Source organism: Aptenodytes patagonicus, chromosome 21, assembly GCF_965638725.1.
Source record: "Aptenodytes patagonicus chromosome 21, bAptPat1.pri.cur, whole genome shotgun sequence".
NCBI lineage: Eukaryota > Metazoa > Chordata > Aves > Sphenisciformes > Spheniscidae > Aptenodytes > Aptenodytes patagonicus.
In genome coordinates this window covers 2539705-2566745 of record NC_134969.1, presented here as the reverse complement: position 1 = coordinate 2566745, position 27041 = coordinate 2539705, and the positions used below count along the sequence as shown (strand labels likewise).

The following is a 27041-nucleotide window of genomic DNA, read 5'->3' as shown; positions in this document are numbered from 1 at the left end:
CAGTCACACGTCAAGGGTTCAGCTCAAATACCAGTATCAAACCCATGTTATCCACCTAAAATATTACCTATTTTTTCCATAAAACTTGAAACAGCATAGCACACATTTAAGTGATATCACTCTTCATACGAAACACACTATAGCTTTGCGAAAGGAAGAGTCGAGAGAAACAAGGAGGAAACATGAAAAAAGACAGTTAAGCGCTAGAAAAAACAGGAAATACACAGAATTATACAGCAGACTGGTATTTACCAGAAGAAAGCAAAACTGCAAAAGTCTTCAGCAAAGATCCCAAATGATTTTGCTTTCCCAGCTCAGCATAATTATACAAGGCCAGCTAATATTGCATTTAAGGCAACTGTTAAAATGTGCTTTAAAAATAGTAATAAATAATGATAATAAGAAGTAATGAATTGCAAGGAGTTATAGCCACAATATCCACTAATACTTAAGAAAAAAACCCCATGAGTGTACCTTCACATCTTCATCTAGTTTCATTATCTTCTTAATACGAGCCAGAGGGAGTTCTTGAACTCTGAAGTCTTTCTGCAGAGAGATTCACATTTGAGAGACTCTTTACTTATACTTAACTGAAAACAAAGGTAAGATAAGAAATGTTAAAACAAGTCTGTATTGTCTAGAACTAAACTGGCTAAAATTACATTTATAAAAATAACTTATTTTCTTTGGGGTATGGCAGCTTCTTCTCGGGCCCGAGAATTCTCATCTGCTTTTCTGTATTTTATACTGATAAAATTCTACTTAAATCTTCTGCCAGACACTTGTATCTACTATTTCACCTTAAAGTTGAAGTCATTCTGCAGAAGAGAATGTTTCTAATGTTATACATTTCTGCATCTATTTATATTTGAAGCCACTAATTCAATTAGGTGTCTCGAGACCCAGAAACCATTGGAATTTACAAAAAGTCACAAGAGAAAGTAAAGGCAAACAAGAGCTATGTGGGGCCACAGGATGAAATCTTCTTTGCTTTATTTGTACTTCCCTGTTGCCCAATACCAATTTTGGTGTTAAAATCCTTGCAAGAATCTTGTTCAAAAAATTTCCTCTATTCCTGTTTTTAGATGGATTTCTCGCTATTTTCCAGCAAAGAGAACTGCTGACTCAAAATGGTGTAATGACGGTTTAGGAGACAGAGAGCGAGCGCTGTCATTGTACTGACTCATCCTGCTGTTCGCATGTACCCGACGTGAGCAGCAGCAGAGACACCACCAAGCCGCTATCTGCATGAGGGGAGGCACTAACGTGTCCCTTGGAGAGATCCTCTCCGCAGAGAGCTCTTGGGGTTAGGGAAACTGCGGAGCTTCACTACAAACAGCGGTCTCCCTTCTCTGAAGATAGAAAGGGGAATTAAAAAAAAAAAAAAAAAAAAAAAAAAAAAAAAGAAAAAGAAAGAGTCCACAGCGTGTTGCTACCAGGAGCCTCTTAAAAAGGGAGAAAGGCTGAGGCTCCGTACCATCGCACCAGGAATGCAGAATCCCTACCCACAAAGGGCTTCTAAAAAAACATCTTCCCTTCTTAACAAAAATGTCATTGAAAATAAAAGGAAACTCATTTCTCTAGGGAAGAAGGCACTGCAAGACGTGTTAGTGAAACAAAAGAGGGGAAAAAAAGCTGAAAATGCTGTTTTCTATTGAGGCAAAATATGGAGGTTGTGCGTGGTCCAGCCAGCGCTCCAGCGGGGGCATTTTATTTAATTTATATATATTTATATATATTATTTTATATGCGTATATATTAAAAAAGCATTCTGTGCCCTCATTCTGGAAACGTGAATGTCATGCTCCTGGTGCTCCCAGTAATATACTGCAAATCAGAACTAATTTGGTGTGGGGGGGTGTCCTTGCAAGGAGTGCCGAGGGCCGTTGCATCCCGCTGATGAATGCGGCATTTTGGGCAATGGGAGAAGAGGGCAGCCAGTGCTGGGACCTGTGCTGGAACACACTATGCTCAGGGTGGCATTTTCAACCAGTAACCGCCATATAAACAAGTTAAGAAGTTGCTAGGGCATGGAAAAATATCCCAAAGGTTTTTTTGAGTTGGTTTTTTTGGTGGTTGTTTTCTGGTTTTGGGGGTTTTTTTTGTTTGTTTGTTTAAAAGCTTGTTCCTTTTTAAAGAGCCTCGTGAGCTTTGAGCAAGCCTCAAAGAAAGACGAGGACAAAATTCCCAATTTGTGAAACTCTTAACAGTCTTTTAAGTATATTAACTTCTATGAACAGCAGAACTGCAGGTAGACATGCATAGCTACAATGCTATTAAAATCTTTAGAGAAGAGACAGTGGGAGAAATTAGAAAAAAATGAAAGCTCCTTTATTCCTTTAAGGCAGATAGGCAAACATCACATAAATCAAAATTAATACGCAAGTACCATGGTGAAGGGAAGCATGACCACTACTGGCTACTACCCAGCAGAACAAACTTTAGACACCAATTCTTCATCTTTTCTTTTTTCCAAATTAGGTCTCACTGTTTTCACAGGCCTCTTCTAACTCACTGTGGAGCTGAAATGCAAGTTTCAGCCTAGTCCTCTTTCCCATTTCTCCAAGACTAGGCTACAGTCCTTTCTGTTATACGGGGCAGAGAACAGGGAGCTCTGGTTTGTTCTTCTAAAGCAGCTCCCTTGTTTTTTTCCCCTGAATTTTAGCTACTGGTGGCACGTGGCAAACACACAAAACCAGGCAAAAATAGCCCCGAAAAGCAGGCAACCAAAGCAGGCTTTCCGTCAAACAGCTGCTCTGACCTCTGCTATGCAGTACACACAGATGAGCTTTAAAGTTTACTTACGTCCACATCCATGGAAGCACTTTCAGTAAGATGCACAACAAATTTCAGGATTTGACTGTGCAGGGGACAACTGCATAGGAATGTTTTGCAATTATGCCTTTTCCTTTCCTACTCCCCTTCACTGTCCTCAGTTAAATTTTCAATGACTTACTGGCTTGCAATGCAATAAATAGATTCATACAACAGTTAAAAATTAAGCTGCCCATACTTGATAAGCTGCAGAATAAACCCCTTTCATGTGGGGATGAAGACAAACTACAGCTCTTGAACACAAGAATTCACTGCGCTGGAAGAGGAAAGTAATTAATTCTGGTTATGCATACAAATTTCTACATCTGTTTCTTTAATCAACTATCTGCACACAGGCTGAAAAAAGCTTATCTTCATACTACTGGATTGGGGTTTTCACTTTGAACAGCCCGTCTTTGACTGGAGTTCTTTTGTTTTCAGTTACATTAAAAGCACAGGAATGTGCTTTCAGGACCACTGTATCACAGTAATCTATCAATCTCTCTTGAAAAGTCATTTTTATTATATGCCCTTGTTCTCAGGCACATCTCTTTTGGGGATGGAAAAAAATAGAAGCTAGTTAGTCCGATTCTTATTCTCAGTCTATGCATGATTCTTTTAATCAAATGTCTTTAAATTAATAAAGTATGTGATAACGATGCACTTGGCATTCAAGTGATTTTCCAAACTTCAGGCTTGTCAAAGGAGATGGTTCTGAAAGAGGGCATAATAGTTCTATACAAAAGCCTAAACCCAAAAATTCATTCACAAAATTGTAACTGTCTGCCAAAAGCCAGGTGTTTGAATTTATGACGGGGGGGAGAAAGACGGAGACTCACATTTTGGACAGTAGCATCTCCCAGGGTGTACTGATGTGGCCTGTCCTTTGGCGTGGATAAGGGTTCCCTCACATGCTGGTCACACATTTTATGTTACAGAATTCGAACAGTAGCTAAACAGTCCATGAAGTACAATGTGAGGTATACTCTCAAATCCCTCAGTCTTCTGTGAGCTGAAACAGCTTACGGCAGCTACATTTATACCTGTAGTTATTTTAGAATCACTTCCTTTTCCCCCCCAAACAGAAGATAATTCCTCTGCAATTCTCTAGAAAGCAGCCACAGTCATCATTTAGCCTGTTAAAAGAACCTTTGAATCAACTCTGTCTTCTTGTTTAGTCCAGAAAGAGCTGAAGGTACGACTATTACATCTCATTATGCTATGAATCAGCTGTATTCAGTTTATATCTCAAGTTCTGGCAGTTGTAGCCAATAGTCACAAGCCTGGCTGTCTGATTATTTATCAGCTCTTTAGGCCACCTTGCAGTGTGTAAATAGCCAACTCTGCTGGATCCTATAAGCAGCAGGAATATGTTCAAGCTGAGGTTCATCCTGCTGCCAGACATTACCAGGCACTTTTCACTGTCAGTTCTTCAGAAATAACACAACCAGTGAGGACACTCACCACCGTGAGGTTGCGTATCTCCTCCATGACTCGTGGCCAGAAGGACTGGAGGCTTTGCTGGGCATCGCTATTGCTAGCTGTGCCAAAGCCACCATCCGTGGACATTCTGGTAGCTGGGAGAAACAAAAACAAGCGTTAGCAATGAGGGAGGGAGGCAGGCAGGAGTCAAAGGCTCCCAGAGATTCCCTACAAGTCCCAGGACTACAGGAAGAAGCCAGCCTGGCTAATCACTCTGGAAAACTGTCAAAATAAGATATGCCGGTCCAGGTCTCACAGCAACAATGTACAGATACTCACAGCCTCTAGGACTGTTTTTTTTAAATTTTATGTATTTTTCCCAAAGATTGAAAAAGAACATTGGGGGGGGGGGGGGGGGGGGAAGGAACTGAAAGCAAAAATAGTCTCCTTATCCCTATTAGAGCTCTGCCTTTTCACAAGGAATTACAAAACATAACTGATGCCCAGTCACAGTTCACACTCCAGTGTGCGCCTATTATAAAATCATTTTTTCTCTTGCTTGTTACAGCCAACAAGAGTGCAGGATATGGCAGCAACCCCCCCCAAGTTGAAATCAGAATGTCAATGTCAGCCCATTATTATTTCTAGAAAGAGTAATGAAACAATTGCTTCCGTGCCTATTTGAAAGGTGTCAATTTTTGTGGCTTTACACCATTTTTAAAATACCTCTTCTCCTTGGGTATAATCAACAGGAGAAATTAACAGTCTGTATAATGCAGAGTGTTAAAAGCACAAAGTGAGATTTAAAATTCAAATCTTAATTGAAACAATTTTTAAAAAGCCCCATGCCTGTCATTTAGTGTTCTGCAACTGCAGGATGTAAGTAAGCCTGGCTATTATTAAATTGATACTGGACATTGCCTGTGCATTCATTAAGACTTGTATCTTTGCAAATGGCTTTATTTACAGTATGTACCAGTAGTCATCAGGAACTTCTGTGGAGAGAACAAAGGGACAATAACTGGGTTCAGACTTTCCCCTATAACCATGCTGCGCTGCAGTGAAGATGGTGAAGAGGTCAGGACACACAGCATCGATCCACCTTGTCCTCGGGTGACCGAGACGGTGCCAGCCCGTGCAGCACTGTCCAGGCACACTTCACATTCCAGCTGAGACAATTCTTTTCCCCCCATAAAATGCTAGATCAAGTCCTGCCTTTTTGATGAGGAACTCTGAAGACAGCTCTAGTGAATATTAAAATGAAGTCAGATGCACAACTCGGGATTCTCTTGGAACACCATGACCAGCCTTGCCGGCTTCCTTTGTGCGACAGGAGCGCCTGGCTCCAGCAGGATTCCCAACAGGGATTGCAGCCTGGAAGGACGAGGGAGACGTGCCAAAAGCACAGGCGCACGTAGGACCTGCCGAGACACAACCCAGCAGGACGGGACTCGGTGCTTCCCATGCACTGAAAGCATCTTGGTGAATGCCAAAGAGTCACCGCTCGCTTCTCAAGTGAGCAAAGCAGAGGATGCCAGCGAGTTACTGACGTTAAATGCTCTCAGGGTCACCCAGAGCAGCTTTAAAGTTTCCATGAATGACACGCACTCACCATGTACAAACAATAAGTCTCTGTGCCTCTTAACTTAGAGCAAGAGAGAAAGGGTGTTACATTTTCTATAGGGAAAGATCTCAAGGTACACAGAGATATCTGTGTGTTGCCATGTAATGGAAAAAGACACAAGAGCAGATTTAGCTCTGACAAACACTCACAATCCCCGTTTGCTTTTGATCCACCGTGTAAAGGTTTATTTCAGTCCCTCCTCAAGCCGAAGGGAAGCACGGTAGCACTGTACAACACACCAAAATACTGATGGGAGGCAGCGGCCAATTGCCAATAATTTCAAAATCTACTATTCCAAAGCAACGACGATCCATAAAATCTTATTAACAGATCAAAGAGATGAGTGTCAGACAATTAGTTTATTACCTCCTGCAGCCTACACTTTCCAAGGCAGACTCTGTGAACAGTCGCGTTTTGCTTTCAACAACCTGAGAAGGGGACACAGGAGGCGTGGGAAGAGCCGAAGGGGATTTTGACAGGGGATGACAAAGCGGAGGTCAGAAGATCATATTTTCAGTCTCAAAGCAAGAGTTCAAGACAGAAAGAACTCCAGGTAAGGAACCTATGGAAATAAGCGACTGACAAGTTACTTGATGACTCTTCAACAACTATTTGCATTATAATACTATCTGCCTGCAAACTAAGATATTTCAAGTATTTATAAGAAAATACAGAGAGATGAATATTCTAACGAGTCTTAAATTGGCATTTGATTCTTCCCCCCCTTGATCTGCATTGTCGACTGTAGACAAAAAATAGTTTAGACACATAAATAAAAGCTAATCCTTGAAATCTGCCCTGTACTGGCAATATTTCAACACTAACACTAAACGGGGTCTTTTCTGCAACTGGAGACGCAACTCACCTTGAAGACAAGCCAAATCACTTTTCAAGGCTTTATTTAAAAATACAAATTACTTGCATTCAACCCACTTAAATGCTGTACTGGAATATAATGCTCCACATAACCCTGAGAAACAACAGGTTAAAGAAAAAAAAAAGCTAAAGGAGCAAAGAGGAAGAAAATTCCACCACCACCGCTCTACGCCCTACCGCACGCGAAAGTAAGTTTCTTGCATTAAATATAAGCCTCTGTGGTATTCATCCAAATTTCAGGAAGAGCTAGAAATGGTTTACTCCAGTCATCTATAATTTAAAAAGTCCTGTTGATGAATACAAAAAAATTCCTATCTTCAAGATGAAGATAGGACTGATTTCAGAATGCGAAATGAACAGCCTGACGCTCGACCCAAGGGACAATTGCTACTTTAAGTGACTGTTTAGGATAATTGTTAGGAAATTGAGTAAGAGTAGAAACAAGAGTCACCAACAGGCTGATTTTCTGAAAAACTTATAGAATGAAATCACTATAAACTCCAAAATAAAAGCCTAAGCAGGTTAAAACTCCTCAGAACATTACTACAGTAATTTCTTCCCATTAAAATATAGATACATAAGCGGCGTTGAAGGTGCTTGCAAGCATTAGAGGAGGATTGTAAGGAAGAGAGAAAAACCCAAACTGTCACGCAAACCTACAGCGTTGGCTCGGTGAGACAAACTTTACTAATGGAACCATTCCTGCGCAATTAGGTAAGTTCCTTCACCCAAGGGGAAGCTGTGTTCTCTTCTTTTAAGAATGCCTCATACCAGGATTAGTGCCAACCAAAAAAAAAAACAAAACAACCAACAAAAACCAAAAACCAACCAACAAAAAACCCCAAAGCACACAAGGGAAGATAAGCCCACCAAAGCTAACAGGGAGGCAGTTCCTCTGATTTCACAGTATCAGGGTCTAAACCTGTTTGTCTTTTTTGATATGCAGTTTGCAGGGACATTTTAAAGCTTCATTATACCTCATCTTTCCTCCTCTAAAGATTTCCTCCACAACCCCATGCAGAAGGGGAGAGGTGCTCCGAGGATCCCTGTGCTCCCCGTATTGCACTCACGTAACGCAGGGTACGGTCTCTCAGAAGTTTTAAGAGCAAACTGGCTACTCCGACACCATCTTGTTGCTGAATAATAGAAGTTAAACTCCATCTCCCATGTCACCTGGTTGCCACAAAGCCTGACCGCAAACCAGAGAGAACTTGCCAATTCCAGCAACGCCGCGTCTCCATACAGAAGCTGGGCGAGTACCTTGCAAGCTTGACACGCTTCTGCTCTGCACAACACCTACTTAACAAAAGCCGTCATCTCACTGGTGTGCCTGACGCGGCATCAAAGCAAACAGGGGTGCTACGCTGACCTCGGATTAGCTGAACTACCAGCGTGAGTCCCAGGAGCCTGCAACCTAAAAACCAGGCTACGCAGAGATGCTATTCAGAGATGCTCTTGCAGAAGAATCTAGATGAGGAGGTTCACGCACACAAAACACACTTAACTCACAACATGGACACATGACTGAATTAGATACAAGCAAGCAAACACCCACACACCACACACATCCCCCCAAATAAAACCACACACAGCAAGAAATAAGGGTGTAAGAACAAGAGAGACTGGGATACACCTGCTTCACAACAGCCAATCCAGTCCACACAGCCTGGAATATGCTCCATGAAGGCAAACATTTTGTTTCCAGGCTAAGGGAAAAAGAAACTGAAGGCCAAAAAGCTGAGGCCTACGCATAAAATGCCTGGAGGTGATTACAGAGCAGATTAGCAAGCACATCTTGAGAACCACAACATCAACACTTTGCAATTAGAGCTTTTCTGCTCACTGGAGCAGAACACCTTTTACAAACATTAAACTTAGAAAATCCTGTGGCAGCTGACAAACGCTTAAGAGCTTCACTTCATAGGAGCACAAAGCAAGCACGAAGACACCTCTAGTGTCTGTGGTTGGGTTTTTTTTGTTGCTTGTTTGTTTTTGTGGGTTGTTTTTTTAAACAGATGCTAGTTTGTGCTTTCTTTAATGCCGTGGGAGGGGGGAAGCAGTCAAATGAAGCTGTCTCACCCTGGATGCCTACAATCTGCGCGCTTGAGGAAGAACCTGCTATTGAAAACAAGCTACAGCATAATCACAAATAAAACCAAGATCTCTGATCTTGCAATTCCACCTGGAGCAGGCACCCAGAGCTCTTCAGCTGGAAAACGAACGGCCAGGAACAGCCCACCAGACCCAGCAGAGCAGCAGCTGCCAGCCACGGCCACAGGACATTCCCGGGCATCGCTGGTGCCGCTCGCCAAGTGAGCTTGGGAACAACCTCCCCGGACAGCGAGGGTCGTGTCACAGCTTCTAGCCTGCCTACTTTTAAGTTACTCCAAAGCTGGTCTTCACTAAGAAGTCAGCCGAAGTCAGCTGGGTGGAGAGCAGATCTAAATGAAATTTATCCAAATATCTGAAGGGATATGCAAACGGCGAATGCTGAAGGAAGCGCTGAAAAGCCTCGAGGCTCTCGATGAAGGAGGCATTAACTCAGCAACATCATGAAGTACCACAGAACCTGGTGGTATCAGAAATGTCAGGTTCTTTGCATGTTGTACAGTCACATTCCCATGACTTACGTTATGAGAAAGAGCCCGTTTTACACAGCATTGTATTACATGGCAGTAGAAGCATATTCCATCCAAACGTCTTAAAAAGACAGCTAAATCTGAAGTAAGAGGGAGGCTAAAAAGAAATTAAACAGAAGCTCAGGCAAACATTTTGCCTCAACATCCTTCGTTTATAGCTACAAATAAGGACAACGCACAAATATTTCTGAAAACTGCCATTGCAAGAACCAAATTCCCCCTGCCAGATGCCACCACCATACAAATACAGATTTAACACCTCCACATCGACAGTGTTTAGAAGACACCCCCCACCCCCCCCTTCTTAAGATGCTGTTGGTTTTACAACATCCATTATCCCACAAAACCCGCAAGTTAATTATTAGGAAGTAGTGTAACAGAACAGGAGAAAACAAGCAATGCAGTTCCTTTTATTTTTTTCTTAAAAAAAGAAATACACCATCTTTACTAGCAAAGAATAAAAACCAATGCCACAGCACCTAGCAAAAACTCTGGAAGTCTGAAGAATTAAAAAGAGATCCACAGAGCTGAAAAGTGAATATTTAGAATAAATACTAATCCCGGCATTCTGTGATAGTTCCAGTCTGATGCACTAACTCTCAAGACTGTAGTGTTCTGTTTTGGGAGCCTGTCCTTTGATTTAAAAGTAAAATGTGCGGAGCCACACTTGCATATCTAAAGAATGAGCTCTGTGTAGCAATAAGCACCAGACACCTGATCCTGCCAGAATCAGCAGGAACAATCTAGCAACCAAGAACTAGTTTCACAAGAGGAATAAATACGGTTTTATATGAATTTGTAACACATTTCTTTAAATGCGAGCAAAGGAGGAGCCTTCGATGTATGAGAGGAAGCCACATACCAGCACCCTTTGCGAGACGCTGCTCTCATTACTTCAATTAGAGCAGTCTGCAGTACTGTCTTGAGGGAGCGGCAGAATATCAAATGCAGAACATACACCGAGTTTGAAATGGACTGCGACAGCAATCTTTGGCCTCAGCAGCAATCGCAATGGTTGAAGCCGTACTGAAAGGCTGTCTCTGTGCTGCAGATCAACGGCACCTCCTTTGCATGACATTATGCCCTATTCTACCTTATTTTAAAACAAACCTTTGAGAAGTCATGTTAATGGTCTAAAATTGCTTCCAGAGACGTCATGCCTCGATTCACTGTACATTTTCTCTGCTTCCAGATCTACTCAAGTCAACACAGGTATTTTCAGCCGAGTCTCCTTTCATGAAATAAAATCAAATTTGTTTCAATTACAGTTCCAAACTACATGTTGGCTAGGTGAAGGCCAAGCAGCGCAAGCGCACAGCACGGCTGGAAATACAAAGGTGCCAGAACCACAGCCAAGAATTACTTTTACTTGCTTTGGGGGGTGGCAGTGGTGGTGTAAAAATAGTTCTTAATTGTGTTTGAGATCAATGGTTTCTTCTTCTACCTTAATATTCAGGCCTTGCCCGCTCAATTATGTAAATTTTTTAAGCCAATAATGCAATTCAGAAACTTGAGTCATGTTGGCAGCAGAGCTGGCACTGCAAACAGACAGATATTTCTTCCAAACCAGTGCCATGGACTTTGTGTCGTATGCGTTTTCTGCACCTGCTGTTCATCGCAGCTCTAGCTTTGATCAGGAAAGCGGTAAGAGCTATTCAGACTTGCCAAGGGAACTCACCTGACTTCCGAGACAGCAACAAGAGAGCACGCAAAGGTGGTCTCCACATGGCAACTGGGAACACAATCTTCGGTGGGCACACAACTAGTGTATCATCCTCTGCAGAAGGTTTCCTAGCTATGAAACGAGGCACCCCAGTTACAAGTCCCACCAAAACTGTACACAAACCCTGTCTCCATGGCACATTTCTGGACCGATGAAGAATCAGTAGCTGCCACCAGTGGCAAGAGCTGAACAAGTCTGAAATAATGCTACAGAGGTCTAAAAAAAATAAGATGCTGCCACAGCGTGGCACAAAGCACCGTGGCAGACCGAAGAACCACTAAGAAGATTTGTGCCTGGCCCCGCTGAAGCAAAAGGAAAGAGACAAGCCGTAGCACGCAAGGATCCGGGGTTACGACACACGAGCCTTTGGCTCTTGATGTTTTCTTCTCATGGAATCATTCAGTGAATGGGAATGGGGCTTGGAAAGACCCAGGCTGGCATGTGCTGCTGTCTCTACATGTGCCAAACGCCTTCCGAAAGGAGGAGTCGCTTCAATGCACACATCCCATTGAGACTCATTTCCACTTTTGGTATTTCAACGAGACAGCACAGACAAGGCTTTGCCTATAAAACATTACCCGAACAAGCGCCGGGGGGAGGAGGGGGAACACCACATTTAAAGAGATTTATACAATGTTTTTTTTGGACACAAGATCAGCTTTGAACAAAACCCCATACTCCACATCATAATAAAAAGGAAGCAGGAACACTTCAAAGATGAAACATAATTGACTATATAATCCATAGCACTACATATACAGCGCAATTATTTCAGCACATCACAGCAGTAATGATGCTGTTATCAAAGCATAAAAACTTCTATCATTATGTACAGGCAACAAATTATGAATAAAGTTATAGCTAAACTATAGGCCAAAATAAGAAGTCTTAGACTTTAAGCTTAATACAAAAGTTATTTATCCAAAAGATATGGGAACTCTCTTCAATTTCTATAAAATAGCGCTATAAAATCTAAGGCAGCCTTTCAGGTAGGGGCAAAAGGTGATGATCACAGACTTAGGAAAGTCTGAAGTTCTGCTCTTGATGAAAACATAACCTTTCAACTTTTCAAAAACAATTTCAAGAGGCTTTCACAGTAAAACCAATATAATTCAAAACACAAGCGCGTCCTTCCAATGTGCTATTATAAGAAACTTTTGCAATTCCTCAATTTTATTTTTATCCGTTCCCTCCTGCGGTATTACATACACACAATCCTCTAAGCATGTACCTGGCACCATAATGGTTGATTTCAGCTGATGGGAGAATCATTCTAGGCTGTTGCATAAGGTGCGTATTTGCAGATTTCTCTTGTCCGATAAAATTAAAATTGAACGTAATGGGCTAGTTAAATGCTGCACTAAATTACCTCCGGAGGATATCGAGTACTTACTGCTAAAGGTTTTTAAGAGAAGGTTGCAAAACGGTGTTTAAGTTGAGTTGATCTTGCTTTGGGCAGAAAAACCAAACAAGATGACCTCTTCAGGTGCCTTCTAGCCCTTTTTTCTATGAAAATTTAGCAGTAGATTATTCTATCTTCAAAGCACTGTTTGAACATTAGCCCCCTAATACCTCTAATGCATTACTTCTGTTTTCATTCATGCCAGGTACAGCATTTGATTTAAGCCCAAATCAGCCGCCAAGTCAGAGAGAGGGATCTGGGTTACCGCTTCCAACAACAGACAACTCGTTAAACCAGCGAAGTTTGGTTTCAGCAGCTAGCAGGGCCAAATCTGCTTTGCACCACTCCCATTGCTGATCTGCTCCTAGGAGCGTTGCAATCAATGTTTTGCTGGATCACACACACAGGCATGCCTCTTACTCTCCCCCTCTCCACCCCAGTACCTACAGCAGGAATTCTGTTCCTCCCTTCTCCCATCCCCGGACACTCGGCAGCTGGGTTTCGGCACGCTGGGGTAAGAGCTGCCTCTCCATACCCACTCAACAGGGAGAGAGTGCAAAGCAGCAGAGCTGATCCCGGCTCCTCTGGAGGGGAGGTGGCAGGGCCAGAGTAACCACCCCGACTTCATTCATGCAAAGCAGAAATTGGCCCGATAACCTTCCCGATACTGAGTTTATTATGAAATACAGCCCTGATCTTGCAGAGAGCTGCATAAAACTCCAAGCAAGCCAGTACCTTTCACTGGGCACTGAGCTGGGAATGGCCTCGCAGGAAGGCATGTGCCACGTGCCCGGCAGGAACGAGAACCGAGTCTCCAAAGCGGCTTCAGTTGCACAGGACAAGAGAATATCCTACAGCACAGACAATGCACAGCAAAGGCATTTTACTGAACGCACACACAAGCACCCAGAGAAACTGTGTGGAGTTTCATACCTTAATACAGAAGACAGCATGACTTAGCAGTTAAAGGCAATTGTTAGTGCAGACAATGGTACGCTGCAGTCTCAGGCAGGTGATTGTCAGTTGGCTTTACTCCTTCAGGAGAAAAAAAGTCAGGAATAATGCCATGCCTACTTTTACAGAAGCATTGAGTTTCTGTACCTAACAGCACTGTTAGGAGTTCTCTGTCCAGTAGCAGTCCACATCAGTTTGTGCACAGAAAGACTGAAGATACACGTGGACGATATTTAATGCCAGGCAGGGTTTTGGGAGCGCACATAAATACACTAGAGGCTGGCATCAGAAACCCACCAGAAGCACAGCACGGCACCAGAAACCACGCTACAGAATAGAGAACCGACCTCCCCACAGTGCGGCACCAAGTCAAAAATGAGGCTGCAAATATTAGAACACCACAAAAAAAAGTAGCACAGGGCTAGTTTTTTTAAAAAGGTAAAGCAAATGAAATAGTCTGAATTGTTGTTTGTACCAGTTATTTTACTTTCCTTTCTTCTTTGAATGAATGAGCACAAGGGTCCCACTTGATATTTGGTGTTTCAACAGTTAAACATTATTAAATAGTGGCTCTTTGCAGTGCAATTTTGGCAGGCAAGCACACAGAGCAAGAAGTAGAGGAAGAAAATTCCCAGACAAATAACAACAAGTGTCTAAGATGAATCGTGCTGCCTCTCCAGCTCCTAAATTAAACACCCAGCAGAAATGGAAGAGCTCTTTTAAGTAAAGTGTGTTCAAGTTAGTCAAGTCTACTTCACACGATAAAACAGTTGGCACATACCAAAACAATACTGCATATTGTGTACCTCGCCTTACAAACTTTGATCTCAACCAACCTAGCCCAACATTGATGTTATGAACTGCAGCTTTATAAATTTAAAAGAAATACATGCCACACACCTCACAACGTATTTCCCAGTCCTGCCATACATGCATTTTACTCGCTTCCCTTTAACAGTAGCCTTCATGAGGATAACAAGAGAAGAAGTGATACCAAACTCACCTTCACAAATTTACACGGTCTCAGTCTTGAATAGTTGTGTGCTTGCACTTTTATAGAAAGGAGAAAAAAAAAAATCTAGTGAGAAACATTAAGGCGGTGCCTCGCTCTCAGAGGCAGGAGGCATCTCACCCAGACTCGTACCATATGGGAATGAAATTTCACAACTGTAGTGACATCAGGTACTCACAAAACAAAAGTACTTGTCACGTACCCTGAATGTATACAATACATGCAGCATGTGGCATATTAATAAAGTCAAAGTTGAACTCGGACAAAAATATTTTCAGGGCCACAGGCACTATTTTGGCATCACCAAGCAGCAGCGTTAGCCAAGTGATAGGCTTCATTTATTCAGAAAGTGCTTCAAATATTTCAAACCCCAATGACAGTTTTCAGCTTTGGTGGTATCTATTTGGTATCTACCAACACCCAGGCACCCATCGCGGAGACCACCTCGGACTGCCATCCCCAACAGCTCACAAAAGCAAGAGCGGCAGTGCCAGAGGGGTCTGACCAGCACTTGGGTTGGTTTGCCCTTTTCTTTTATTTTGTGTTTTAGGCAGCAGAAGTTCCAATCATGCAACATACACATTTACTGCCCTGGAGCACAAGTGAAACGCCTGTTAAGACAGTAGGGATTAAACACACAGTCAGCCTGGGGAATTTTTTTTTTTTTTTTTAAAATGTTAGTCCTTGATATTTTGAATTATTTATAAATAATTTTGCATTAAATTAAGAGTTTCTATATAAGAAGTCCTATGAGTGCCCTCACATTTTCTCATCCTTCTGATAGCCACACAGTTTAACTGGCTGAAGAAGCTAAATTGGGCGCTCGCTATTAACCTCCTGGTTACACCGGGACCCAGGCAGCAGCCGGAGCAGCCAGCCGTCATACGATCCTGCGCTCACACACAGACGCTGCAGCGCATTTAGGGCAAAGTTAAGGCCGCATTAAAATGAAAGCATAAGTGTCGCGTGTTTCTTTGCTCTTCTGCTGCATTTTTAGGCTCAACCACCACCGTGCTGCTAGAGGGGAAGAGGGAAAGACAGAAAGAATGATTCAAACCACAGGAGGACAGCAGCAGATACAACCTAGAAAACGGTGAATGACAAATACGAGTTATTCACGAGAACTTGTGATGGTTTTAAAGCCGAGTGAAGGGCTGTACCAGCCTCTAACTGGGCATGTCTTCTGCAAACTTTGTTATTCCAGGTAGAAAAGTGAAATAAACGTACTGCTTTTGGGGGGCTGCAGGGTTTTCTCTAGGGATTATTCTAATATTCAATGTTCCTATTACTTTCTTTACTCGCTTTTATAAGTTAAATTATCAAATAGCATCTTGCAAAAGTTAAAAATAATTCTTTTCATAGGAACAACCATAAGCCTTTTGCCTCCCGAGATCAGCAGATCTTACTTAAATGAAGTACAACCTGTACTGCTCAACAGGCAGACAGGATGGTCTAATCAGGCCTTTCTCTTTTTTTTTTTTATTTTTAAGAAATGATCCTGTATTATAAACATGCAAATCTATACTCTTCTGGGTCACCTTCAGTGAATGAGAAAAGACAACTGAAAGTGACCCATTTTGATTTATCAGGAAGTGACCAAATAGCAGAGCAAGTTATAAACAGACAACGGAAGAAAATCCCCCCAGTGAGATCTCAGCATGTAGAAAACCTTAAGTTTTTGAGAACTTCCTGGAACTCCTGGGAAGCTTTGGCAGGCATCCTGAAGTTTGATCTTGCTGTCAGTGCCCCTTGTAACAGTTGCTACGTTTTTTGACCCTCTGAAACATAAGGTAAATGGTCTTCTTCATCAAAACATAATAATTAAAGAATTTAAATTAACAACCATACAAATTTAATTCACTTACAACATGGGCAGACTGCTAAGCCCTGAAATTAAGAACCCGCTTCATGTGCCCACACTATTAAAATACAGATGTCACGCTACATTATATAAATGCAAGATACTAGTCCGATTAAAAAAAAAAAAAATAATCAAAACCAAACCCAAACACACTGGCTTGAAAGGTGACCTCCTGCGGGCATCCACCACCCTCACAGCGAGGCACACACGCATCCTCCTCCCCCTCCTCCCCCCCGCCCCGCCACCGAGGTGCTCAACCCAGGGACAGCGATTTTCCACAATAAACTTGTCCTTTAAACCTTCACTACTTGCACTGCCAGTTAAGTCAGTACAAGAAAGACGCGTGGAAAAGTCCCTTAAAGAAAAATATGAGCCTGTTTTCGGAGCCTGCGCTTCCAGCAGGTAAAACTACCTGGGGGGAGCTTTGGGGCACAGAGGACACAACTAATTTCACTGAGCAGCGTAAAATGGGACCCAAGGACCTTCCTTTCCCTTACGGTGCTGCAAGAAGAAGTCAGGAACTGGTATAATGTGTTAATAAATCCCTTTACAGCGCTACCAAAAGGTTTAGGTTCTTCCTGCTGCTCTTGACCTAGAAAGATCAAGCAGCACCTATTCTTACGCAGCTACAACCTCTTGCAAGCTTAAGCAACGAAATATGATAAACATTGGGCGTAACGAAGACCTCTGCAGGATTTCTTATTTCATCTTACAGTAGCTGCAGATTCCCTCGCCTCCTGCCACCCCTCAAAAGCACGTAGCAGCTGAACGCATCCTAATTTCAAGGCAAAAAAAAAAAAAAATCTTAAAATGTCTAATTTTTGCTTAAAGATGCTACCAATGACCTTCACACTCACGGTAAATCCCCCGATTCTGGCCGACAGCCTGCTACAGAAGTTACTGCTATTCCACTAACATAGCGGAGCAGCCACCATTATTAATAGATGACTTATGGTGACGTTTCTCATTCTGCCCCCTTCTCGGATTGAAACTAGTATGACATGCCAGACACCACGGAAAGTTGAATAAGCTTTGCCTGAGACAAGGTGATGCTATTCACCAGTCTTAATTTAAATTAAAATACCCAAAATAATACTCGAAGGCTGTAACAATTCAAAGACCATTCAGGTTGAAGTTCAACCCCAAGACACAGTCCTTTGTTAGCAGCCGACACCAACGTGCAGATCAGGTTCACGTGCCAGGGCCCACTTTTCTAACATCCCCACAAAAATAAGTTGCACCATGTAATTACCTCTAATTTTCAAAACGGTACTTTTAAGGTCAACAATTAGCAATCGGGGGGGGGGGGGGGGGGGGGGATAAGAGCAGGACTGAGAACACTCGAGCCGTGTCACCCAGTTCACCCCTGAGAAGGCAAGGACGGCAATAGCAACGTTTAGCATCTCTCGGTAGGAAGAGAGAAGGAATGTCTGCAATGTGATTCGACTCCTCGCCGAAAACTAACTTTAATTCCAATCTACAAACTATTCTCCGCGTCCTCGATGCCCTCGGCCATCAGGAGCAGCTTCATTTTTCAACTTTGGTTCTTTTTCTTCAGTGCAAAGTGCCGTAAACAAACTTTGTCCTTCAGTCTCGAAACTCGGAGCAGTGGTATTTCAAGGTCACTCGTGCTAGCAGAGGAAGGCCTAGCTCCAGTAACTTTAGCTGCAGCACCGCTCTGACGGCGAGAGCCGTGCAAGAGCCCAGCCCAGCCCGAGTTCGGGGTGTCACCGGGAGAGCCGAGAAAGCCCTTTACGCTGGAAAACTTCTAAGCTACGATGCACTCTCACCCTGTCCCCCCGCCTGTCACCGCCGGGCTGCGGGGCTCCGATGACCTTCAGTGCTTATTCGCAAATAAAAAGGAAAACAAAGGGCTGCTTATGCTTGGCAGGAGTTTGGCTGGCGGTTCGGGGGTGATGGGGGCTCCGGTGCCCCCCAGGAGCCGAGTTTCTGACCGGTGCCGGCGGGCCAGCTCCCAGCCAGCCAGGCAGCCCCCGCCAAGGGCGGCCGGGGGAGACACCCCACCCACCCCCCCCCGCGGCTCGGCGGCAGCCCCGGAGAAGGGGGGGGGGCGCTGCCATTTTCTGCACAACACCCACCCCCCCACACCCTCCGGTTACCGGCCCCGGCGCGGCGCCCCCCGCAGAGCGCGGCGCCGCGGGTGCGCCCAGCCGTACCCGCCGCCCCGGGCAGCGCCGGGGGCTCAGCCCCGGGCCCCAACAGCCGCCGCGACCCGGGCGGCTCCCGCCGCCCCCCGGAGCCCCCGGGCTGGACCCCTCCCGCCGCCTCCCCCTCCTCCCGCCGGACGAGGCCGGGACACCCCGAGGCCGGGCGGGCGGCCCCCGCCGCCGGGGCTGCACCCCCGTTACCGGGCCGCGGCCGCCCCCCGCCCCAGCCAGCGCGGCTCCGGCCGCCGCGATCAACTTACCGGGCCGCGGCCGCCGCAGGCCCTGCCCGCCGGTCGAGGGGCGGCTGCGGCGGGGGGCGGCGGCCCCCGGGCCTCCCCGCCATCCCTTTGTCTTTGAGCTGACCGCTGCCTGCCGGGACTCCGCGTCCCCGCCGGACCGGGCCACCGGCCCCTTTAACAGCCACCGCTCAGCCTACCCTGCTGCCCCCGCCCGGCCCGGCCCGCCCGCGCCTATTGGCTGCGCGCCGCCGTGGGGGGGCGCGGCCCCGCGCGCCCATTGGCTGCCGCCGGCGGCGCAACCTCGCCGTCCACTTCCTGTTTTAAAGTTACCTTGAGAGGCGGCGCAGGGGTCAGAGCGGCGCCCGCCCGCCCCGCTCCCCGCCCGCGGCCCCCTCCGCAACGCGGCGGCCGGGCCCTCATCGCCCGCCCCGGCGGCCCCTATTGGCCGCTCGGCTCCTAGTCAAACGGGGGGGGAGTGGGGGGGGGGGGGGGGGTCGTGGGGCGGCTGCCGATTGGCCCGCGCGCCTGTCACTCCAGCAGCAGCAGCACCACCCACCCCACGCCGCCGCCGCGTCACGGGGCGCCGAGCGCACCGGCGGGTCACGGGGTAGCGCGTGGGCTGCGGCCGGGCGGCACGTGCGCACGGACGGGGGCGCGTGCACGCGGGGCGCCCGCGCTCCCACACGGGGACGGGGGGGGGATGCACACCCAGCACCAGCGTCCCGCGGCGGGGCGGGGACCGGGCCGGGGACCGGGCCGGGGCCTCCCGGCGCCTCCCGGCAGCGCCGCCCGCCCTCCCGGCTGCAACAAGCGCGTCCCCTCTCGGGCCGTTACCCCTGCGGGGCAAGGCGAGGGCCGCGCTCTGCTGCTGGCGGAGCGCGCACGGCGCAGCGGACCCGGCTGGGAGAGGGCACGGCCCGGCCTGGAAAGGAGCGCGGAGACCCCCGGGCGGGCAGCGCGCCGCCGCCGCCGCCGCTGGCGGAGATCCCTCCCTCTGCCTTGCACGCCGACAGCTAAACGCGCTCCCGTTCGTTGTCGGACGGCGCCCTCCGCCCAGCGCTTTTGCAGACCTGTTCCCAGCGAAGGGCTCGCTGACCGCCGGGTCGGGGACCGCCCCGCGGGCGGGGACGGTGCAAGCGGCGCCTCCGGGGACAGGAGCACCCCGGGAGACCCGCAGCGAACACCCACCCGGTGGCGTTTCCCACCCCGAATCCACCGAGAACATCTGCGTGTCGAACGCGCACACGCGTCCGACGTACACGTAGAGACTGAAAAAATAACCCAGGGGTGGGGAAAAAAACCCCAGACAGTCTGCTTTTCAGACAGATGGGCTCCCCGGTTTAGCCGGCGGCCGCCCAAACAGACGCCCTCCTGGCGCAGACCCCGAGCCCCCTCGGTAGGCCGACCACCTCCGACCTTCCCCCTCGCGGAACGCCCCGGGAAGCGAAGCGGGCGCTGGCAGAGCTCTCGCCTCTCGGCCGCGTACGCCGAAGGTTCCCCGTCGCAGCTTTAACCGCGCACGCCACATCCCGCCGGCCTCGCTCCGCCTGGCGACGGGGTTCTGGGAGCTCCCCCCCGGAGAACGCCGCGGTGGCTCTGGGATCGGGCTGACAGTTGGGAACGGCGTGTTTAGGGAGCGCAGGTGGCATTTCGACCTACGCAGACACACAGCTTCCAGCAGGTCACCGACAACAGCCGAACGGATCACGGAGCGCAGCCAACGCTTTACTAGTCCCGCTTGATTAAATGAGTTTGAATTGGGTAGCAAGGAGAGATTAATTTAAAAATAGACCTTGCTGGTGATTTATTAAATATAATCGGTTAAAAAAAAAAAAAAAAATAGTACTTTGCAATGCTCTGCTCTCTTCCTGTGTCATTCCTCAGACAAAAGCGAGGGCCTCCGAGCTGCGGTATGCTTACTATTAGAGGTATTTGGGCGGTATGCAAAACAAACCCAAAACAGCCCCCCCACACCTTTCCTGCAGAGAAGAGGAATGCCTCGCTGGTATTTCGAGTGGCAACGACTGCCCAAACACATCCCCACCTGCCTTCTCGCACCGCGACGCGACCCCCTGTCACCTACAGGCCGAGAGCCCCTCTCCCCGCGCCTGGGCGCGACCCAGCACGGCCGCGGGAACAGCTACTGCTCTCAGAGTATTTGATAACCCTTCATGACAGCGGAAAAAAGAAATTAGTTTTGGGAACCCCTGCGGTAAAGGGTTTATTTCAATCGTTGCAGCTGTTCTCGCTCTGAAATCACGCGGGGCAGTTGAGCTAACACTCAGGAATTGCCAAAATCCCACTTGAAAGATTTAACTACAAAGCTACTGGGAAGGCGTAAGGAGAAAGGAATGCTCTTAACCCAGTAACTGTCATCTGTCGCTGCATTTTGCAGGTTGCGGCACTTCTAAGGAAGCGTCACCGCACGTTATTCACGTATGGCATGAGAACGTGCACTGACAAATGCGACTTATCTGTACGAAGTACAAAATAATGAGAGGGAACAGGTTGGGCGTGCAGGATAAACGACCGGCTCGAGGTCACCCAGCCAACCCGCAGCGACCCGAGAACCGGCGGGATTACACCCGACTCTCGGTCCTCGCTCAGAGCGAACAGCTCCCTGCTGCGCGAGGGTTTCAAGGGTCCGACCTCAGGGCACCGCTTTTTGCTTTGACCAAGAACTCTGTGTTCATCCCAAAACCTGTCCGAATCCTCCACTCGGTGCGGTCACAGCGGCCCGAAGGCCACGAGCCCCGGCACGAGCCAGCGTCTCAAACGAGCCCGTGACACAAAACCCAACGTGGTTATGACGGAGCGTGCGATTACATCAGGTTGTCACCGCGATGACCAAAGCCTAAGGGACGGTAAGCCGGGCCCAGGTTAAGTTCAGGCTGGTACCAGAACACGTCTCAACTGAAGACAAACACAGATCCAGCAGGAGCAGCCTAGTCCAAAAACGTAACCTAATTTAAGAAGGGCACGGGTAAGCCTAAGAAAAGACACGCGACGTTGCCAAGGGCAACAGCAGCAAATGACGCTTGATGACCCAGGAGGTCTATTTTCTGGATGTAGGACTAGAGGAAAAGCTAACCACGTGCTCGCAGACTGTTTGCTCTGCGTCGCAAGTGAAGCCAGTTGAGACGTTCCTTTTAATTGCACGTACTCAGACAGCTACTGAGACAGACAAGAAGTATTTATTCTTAAGTACGCGGAGAATACTTTACTCAACAAGACAAGTGTCTCAAAAGGCGACATGAAGAGTCACATTCCAGAAGAAGTGGCCAGCGCTATTGTTTCTCCTTCTGTGAGCAACCTGAAGTCTGCCAGAGCTCCGGGTTCTGGAGCCGGCCCTGGGACACAGCTCGGCCAACACGAAGCCATAAGCCAGCCCTGCCACCGAAGAGCTGTCCTGCCACCCCGCTTGTCCTGCGCCCACCCCTCAGCCCTCACCCCCCGAACACCCGCACAGCTAATGATGTGGCCGGAGAATGAACTGAGCTGAATGAAATCCAACCCAGCCAAAAGGAATTAGCTTTCACCCACGCCATATCCACACTGCTTTTAACGTACAGTGCTTTACCGGTTGCTGGGGGGCTTTGCTCTCATTTTCTCAGCTCAGGAAAAAGCAGAGTCTAGGGAGACCATATTTACACGCAGATATTTTCACAGCTCTCAGTACCCTTGGGTTTCGAGCAGAGATTAAACAATCCCTCAGATATTTACCAGAGGCTCAATAATTCTCCCCGACTGCTTCACGGCCTGGCTTGGGTCCTGCCCCTCTTCCCACCAAGTGTTGGGGCAGACTCTGGAGAAGCCCCTTAAGGCTTGGGCGGAAAAAAACCCTAAAGATCGGTAAAATATAGCGTCACCGGTACGTGAAACTGAACTCGCCCCCAGCAAATCACCTGTCGGGGCCCGGCAGATCGGGCCTGCCGCAGCCGCCGCCCGCTGGCTGCCCGGGACAGCACCGGGCGCCCCGGGAAGGCCTCCGCGCCCTGCCCTGCCCGCCGGCCGTCAGGCAGCACCTGCCCCGGGCGCTGCCCGCGGGTCCCAGGCGCTCCGCCAGCCCCGGGACCGCACGGGCCTCGCTCGCTCCCTCCCTCCCGCCTGGGCCCGGCCGCCCCCCCGCCCCGCGGGGCGAGCCTCGAGCGCGCCCCTCCCCCACCCCGGGCCGCGCGGGGAAACCGTTCGGTTTCCTGTCCTCTCCCCGGTCCGCTCCCCGGCGGCCAATCAGCGCGCAGCTTCCCTCGCCCGCCTCCCCCGGCGCGGGCCAATCAGCGGGCGCGGTGCGGCTCTGCCAATCGGAGCGGGGCTGCCGGAGGCGGGGGGGGGGGGGAACCCCTCGGGCCGCCCCCGCCCCGCGCCCCCTCACGGGCCGCCGACTCCCCCCGCCGCGTTCCGCCCGCTCCCCGCGCACTCACCGGGGCGGCCGGCGCCGCGACCTCCGCCTCCTCCGGCCGGCGCCCGCGCTGCCTCCGGCCCGACCGGCGGGAGGCGGGAAGGAGGGGGAGGGGGTCGCCCGGAGCAGAGCGAGCGCCCAGCGGCCGAGAAACAAGATGGCGGCGGATCCGTGAGGCGGCGGTGCGGAGGCTCCGCCCCTTTCCCCTGGGCCGCGGCGCTGCGCAGGCGCATGACCCGGGGCTGATCTCGCGAGACCTCCGCTGGGGAGAGGCGGGGAGGGACGTGCCGTCAGCCGGGGCGGGGGAGGACCCGCCGGGCGGGGGCCGGGCGGGCCGGAGCGGGGGCCCAGGCCTCGGCGTGAGGGGCCGCGGGGGGCCGGCCGTGCCTCGGGGGAGGAGGAGGAGGAGGGGGGTGAGCCGCGCCCCTGGGTGCAGCAGGGCCTGACCCAGGTCGTCCCCGGCCTAGGCCTGTGCGGGCCTGGGCTCCAGCAGGGCCGAGGCCTTCGGCCGAGGCGGGCTGGCGTGGGGCAGTCCCCTGGGCAAGGAGCCCGCTGCCTTCGCTCCCGGTCTCTGGCCTGAGGCGTTGAAGGGAGCTGTCGCCGCCGCTCGCCGTCCCCGAGGTGGTGGCTCTCCCCAGGCAGCTGCCTGGCGGCGCAGGGATCCCAGCCCGAGGGTCCTCCCGGGGCCCGGCTGCCGGGGCTGCCGGGCGGAGCTCTGCATCCCTCAGCCAGCCCAGCCGCCGTGGAGGAGTTGCTCCTCCGTGGCTTGTTGGCTCATCCAGGGAGGTTTGCAGCCCTGCCTGTCAGGGCCCTGAGAGCTGTCCAAATCAAACCTCGCTGAGCTGTCCAACAGTTCACACGGGCCTCTGATCTGTCATCGCAGGGTAACTTTCTGCTACTATCCTACCCGAGCTGGAGCCAATTCAAGCAAAAGTCTGTGCTCCGGTTCAGCCAGCTAACTCATTTCCCAGGGACTGCTTTTCTGGCTCGGGGACATGTTACACTGAAGCGTGACTCATGCTGCTTCAGTATTTTTCCCATGAAAAAGTGCATCCTGAAAAGTGACTCCCATCTTTGCCTCCTTACTGTCTTTCTGGTGCCCAAATCGTTTGCATCCAATTTACAACTAGAAAAAGGATTTGCCTGTCCGGTGCTTTAAATGTCGTTTGAGATGGGACAGTTGGGTCCTGTGTGGCTGCTGCGCTTCCTCTCACCCTTTCCACGGAGTTTCCAAAATCGGTGACGCCTGCTGGTGAAGTTTCTGGTACGGCGGTTCGCTGCGTGGGCTCTGCACCCTGCGCAAGAGAGGAGAAAGGATCTGTGGGTTCTGTTGCGTGACATTTGCCCAAATGTAGGAAATGGGACAAATCGCTGCCTCCGCTGCGGTTTCGGAGCTCGGCTGCCCTGAAGACTACGTGTTGGCACTGACGTGGGAGATCTCTGGCAGCAAATTCCTGCAGTTTTATTGAAAGTCTTGCAACTTCGTGGTCTCGGGGCACTTGCAAGGCAGCCAAGAGAAATAAAAGTCATGCTAGTCGGGTTTGTTTTTTATTAATTCTCACAATTTCCAAGCTAGACGTCCTTTTGTTGTAACGTTGGAGGGTGATGATACGCAATGCCGTACGGCCCCTCTTCAGAATGACTCGTTTATAAATCAATTAGCCGGCGCTGCTGCTGACTTTGCTGCCAGCCACAGCTGTCAAACCAACCAGCTGTTTTTCCTGCCAGGGACCAGGCCCCCGGCTCGAGGGGTTTCTGCACAATACCCCGCTCCTCCTCCCGCTGAATCCTTTTGTGTGCCGCTGCGCTGCGCCCGTGATGCTCCGTTTCCTCCCCACCTGCTCTCTCGGCAGCAATGGATGCATTGTCTGGAGCCGCTCGGCTTCCCCGAGAAGGATCGCGGCCATCTGCAAACACAGAGGTCTCTCTGTCAGCCTGCCCGAAACGCGGCGGAGCCAAGAAAAACAAGAAAGGGGGAAAAAAAAAAAAAAAAAAAGAAAAGCAAGTGCTTTTCCACTCTCGGCTTTATCGGTGCTTGCATAAATTTGTTTGCGGTTTGTTGATTTCGCACTCAACCGACATCTGCTACCTGCTCGGCCGATCCCCTCCTGCGCCGGCAATGGGACCCCGAGGAGCTGTGCCGCTCTGACGGCACCCCGGGGCCAGGTTTTGGAAGGGCTGGAGTCGTCTGACGCTTAGGAAAATCGGCTCTTAGAGCAGAGGTGACACGCCTGGCCCTTCTCCTCGGCTCGGCCCCCTCCCGTCCCCCGGGACTCCCGTTACAGCAGTCCTCTGGACTCATCCCAAATAAGCTGTTGCTTTGGGGCAATTATCCCCAAGCAAAGAAAAGTGTGGAAAAGAAAAAAAACCTGGGTACAAATTATGTATGGGCACGGACGCGCTGCCGTGTAGATTTGGGGGGGGGGGGGGGGGGAAGAGGCTATTTAGGGCCAGGTTTTGGGGCCCGTTAGTCCTGCAGGCTCCCCCAGCGCCTCGCATCTCGGTTCGCACCTGATGCCAGGCTGCAAACCTGGCTCCTAACCCAGCAAGTGCCACGTCCCACCTGGTACACCTCCCAGCTGGGGGACCATCGACGTGGTACTTAAGTATGTTTAATTTAAGAGTATATCTCGAGCTGCCTGTACACATGCACGCATTTCTGGAGGCCTTGTAGAAACCTTGTCTTCTGCATTGAAAGGAAAACCCAGAAGGATAATTTGACACGGGAGAGCTGACGGTCTGGGTGTTGCCAAAGGATTCCTTGGGAGACCACAACACCTGAAGGACAACCTAGCGTCGGCCCCCGCTGAAAGGGCTGCGGTGCTGTGGGTCACCGGCAGCTTTTGTGCTCGGGTAGTTTGAGGTTTGGACTCGGCTCCCAGAACAGCAAGGCGCTTTTACCTTCTCCGGCCCAGATAGGAGCCCCCAAACAACCATCACGCTCTTCCTAGTTCTCCCAGCCCTCCATCCCCAGGGCAGAGATGATAGAAATCGTTAAAAAAAAAACCAAACAAAACAGAGTTATGAAATCTAGAAACCTTAACTCGAGAGCTGCAGATGAGCCACTCGGAGCCGAGACGCTCAGCCCAGCTCTAACTGGGAGACCCCCTTTCCAGGTGAGCGCTTTCCTCTTGCCAGCGGCGGGGAGAGGATGCAGCTCCCAGTGCAGAGCTGGGAGTTGGGATTCGGTTCAGCTTCCTTGGTCCCGCTGCAGGACGGTGGGTTTCCCAGTGCGGGCAGCGTCCCAAGGAGAGGCAGATGGTGCGCTAGTGCCTCTTGCCTGGCTGGTGCCCAGCACGGATCAACCACGCTGGCTTTCCCAGTGGGATACTGGTGAGCACGTGACCCGATCGCTCCCTGCAGAACGGCACAAGGAGATTTTACAGCATCTCGGCGTAGCTCCTTCTCCGGCAAGAAGTGGGACACGGCGCAGGAGCGAGAGAGCAGGCTGCAGAGCTGACGCAGCACTGACAACCTCCCTGAGCACCGGCAACAACGTGCTCGTCCCCGTGGGCAAGGGCTCCAGCGGTGCCGAGGGGGCGAGCCCTCTGCCCACCCGGAGCCCGCCCCGCAGCCTGGCTTTCTGAACTAGCCACTGCCCAGGGGCAGCATTATTCTGGAAAACACTCTGCAAAACACGCTGGGTTTACCCAGTCCCAGCGTAAACCGTCCTCTCCCCATAACCCTTCACGAGGTGTGGCCCTCTCCCTCCCCGAACGCCCAGCCCCAGGGCAGCCCCAGAGCCCCCAGGGCAGCCCCAGAGCCCCCGGGGCAGCCCCAGAGCCCCCGGCATTTCTGCCCCCTTCTTTGTGTTTTCTGTTGCCCGTTACATCCACCTCTCGCCGGGACGAGCAGCAGCCGCGCCACGGGCAGATCTCTGCCCTGCAGAGGCGGGGTGAAGGCAGCAC

General features: G+C 49.7%; 1 protein-coding gene across 10 annotated transcripts in view; it reads right to left on the bottom strand.

Moving 5' to 3' along the window:
- Window positions 1-23301, bottom strand: part of NFYC (nuclear transcription factor Y subunit gamma) — a 37605-nt gene extending 14304 nt beyond the window's left edge. For 2 of the 10 annotated variants that reach the window (XM_076357516.1, XM_076357525.1), the window contains exons 1-3: window positions 23156-23299; window positions 4279-4391; window positions 475-546 (exon numbers count right to left, since the gene is read on the bottom strand). In XM_076357516.1, the coding sequence (XP_076213631.1) occupies window positions 475-546; window positions 4279-4383 (177 nt within the window). In that variant the 5' untranslated portion in view covers window positions 4384-4391; window positions 23156-23299. Of the gene's footprint in view, window positions 1-474; window positions 547-4278; window positions 4392-13235; window positions 13309-14457; window positions 14505-15229; window positions 15484-16135; window positions 16428-18696; window positions 18705-18755; window positions 18879-19804; window positions 19867-23155 lie in introns of those variants that run through there. The other 8 variants (XM_076357519.1, XM_076357521.1, XM_076357518.1 and 5 more) reach the window with 8 other exon arrangements.
- Between the last annotated feature and the right edge of the window lie 3740 nt (window positions 23302-27041).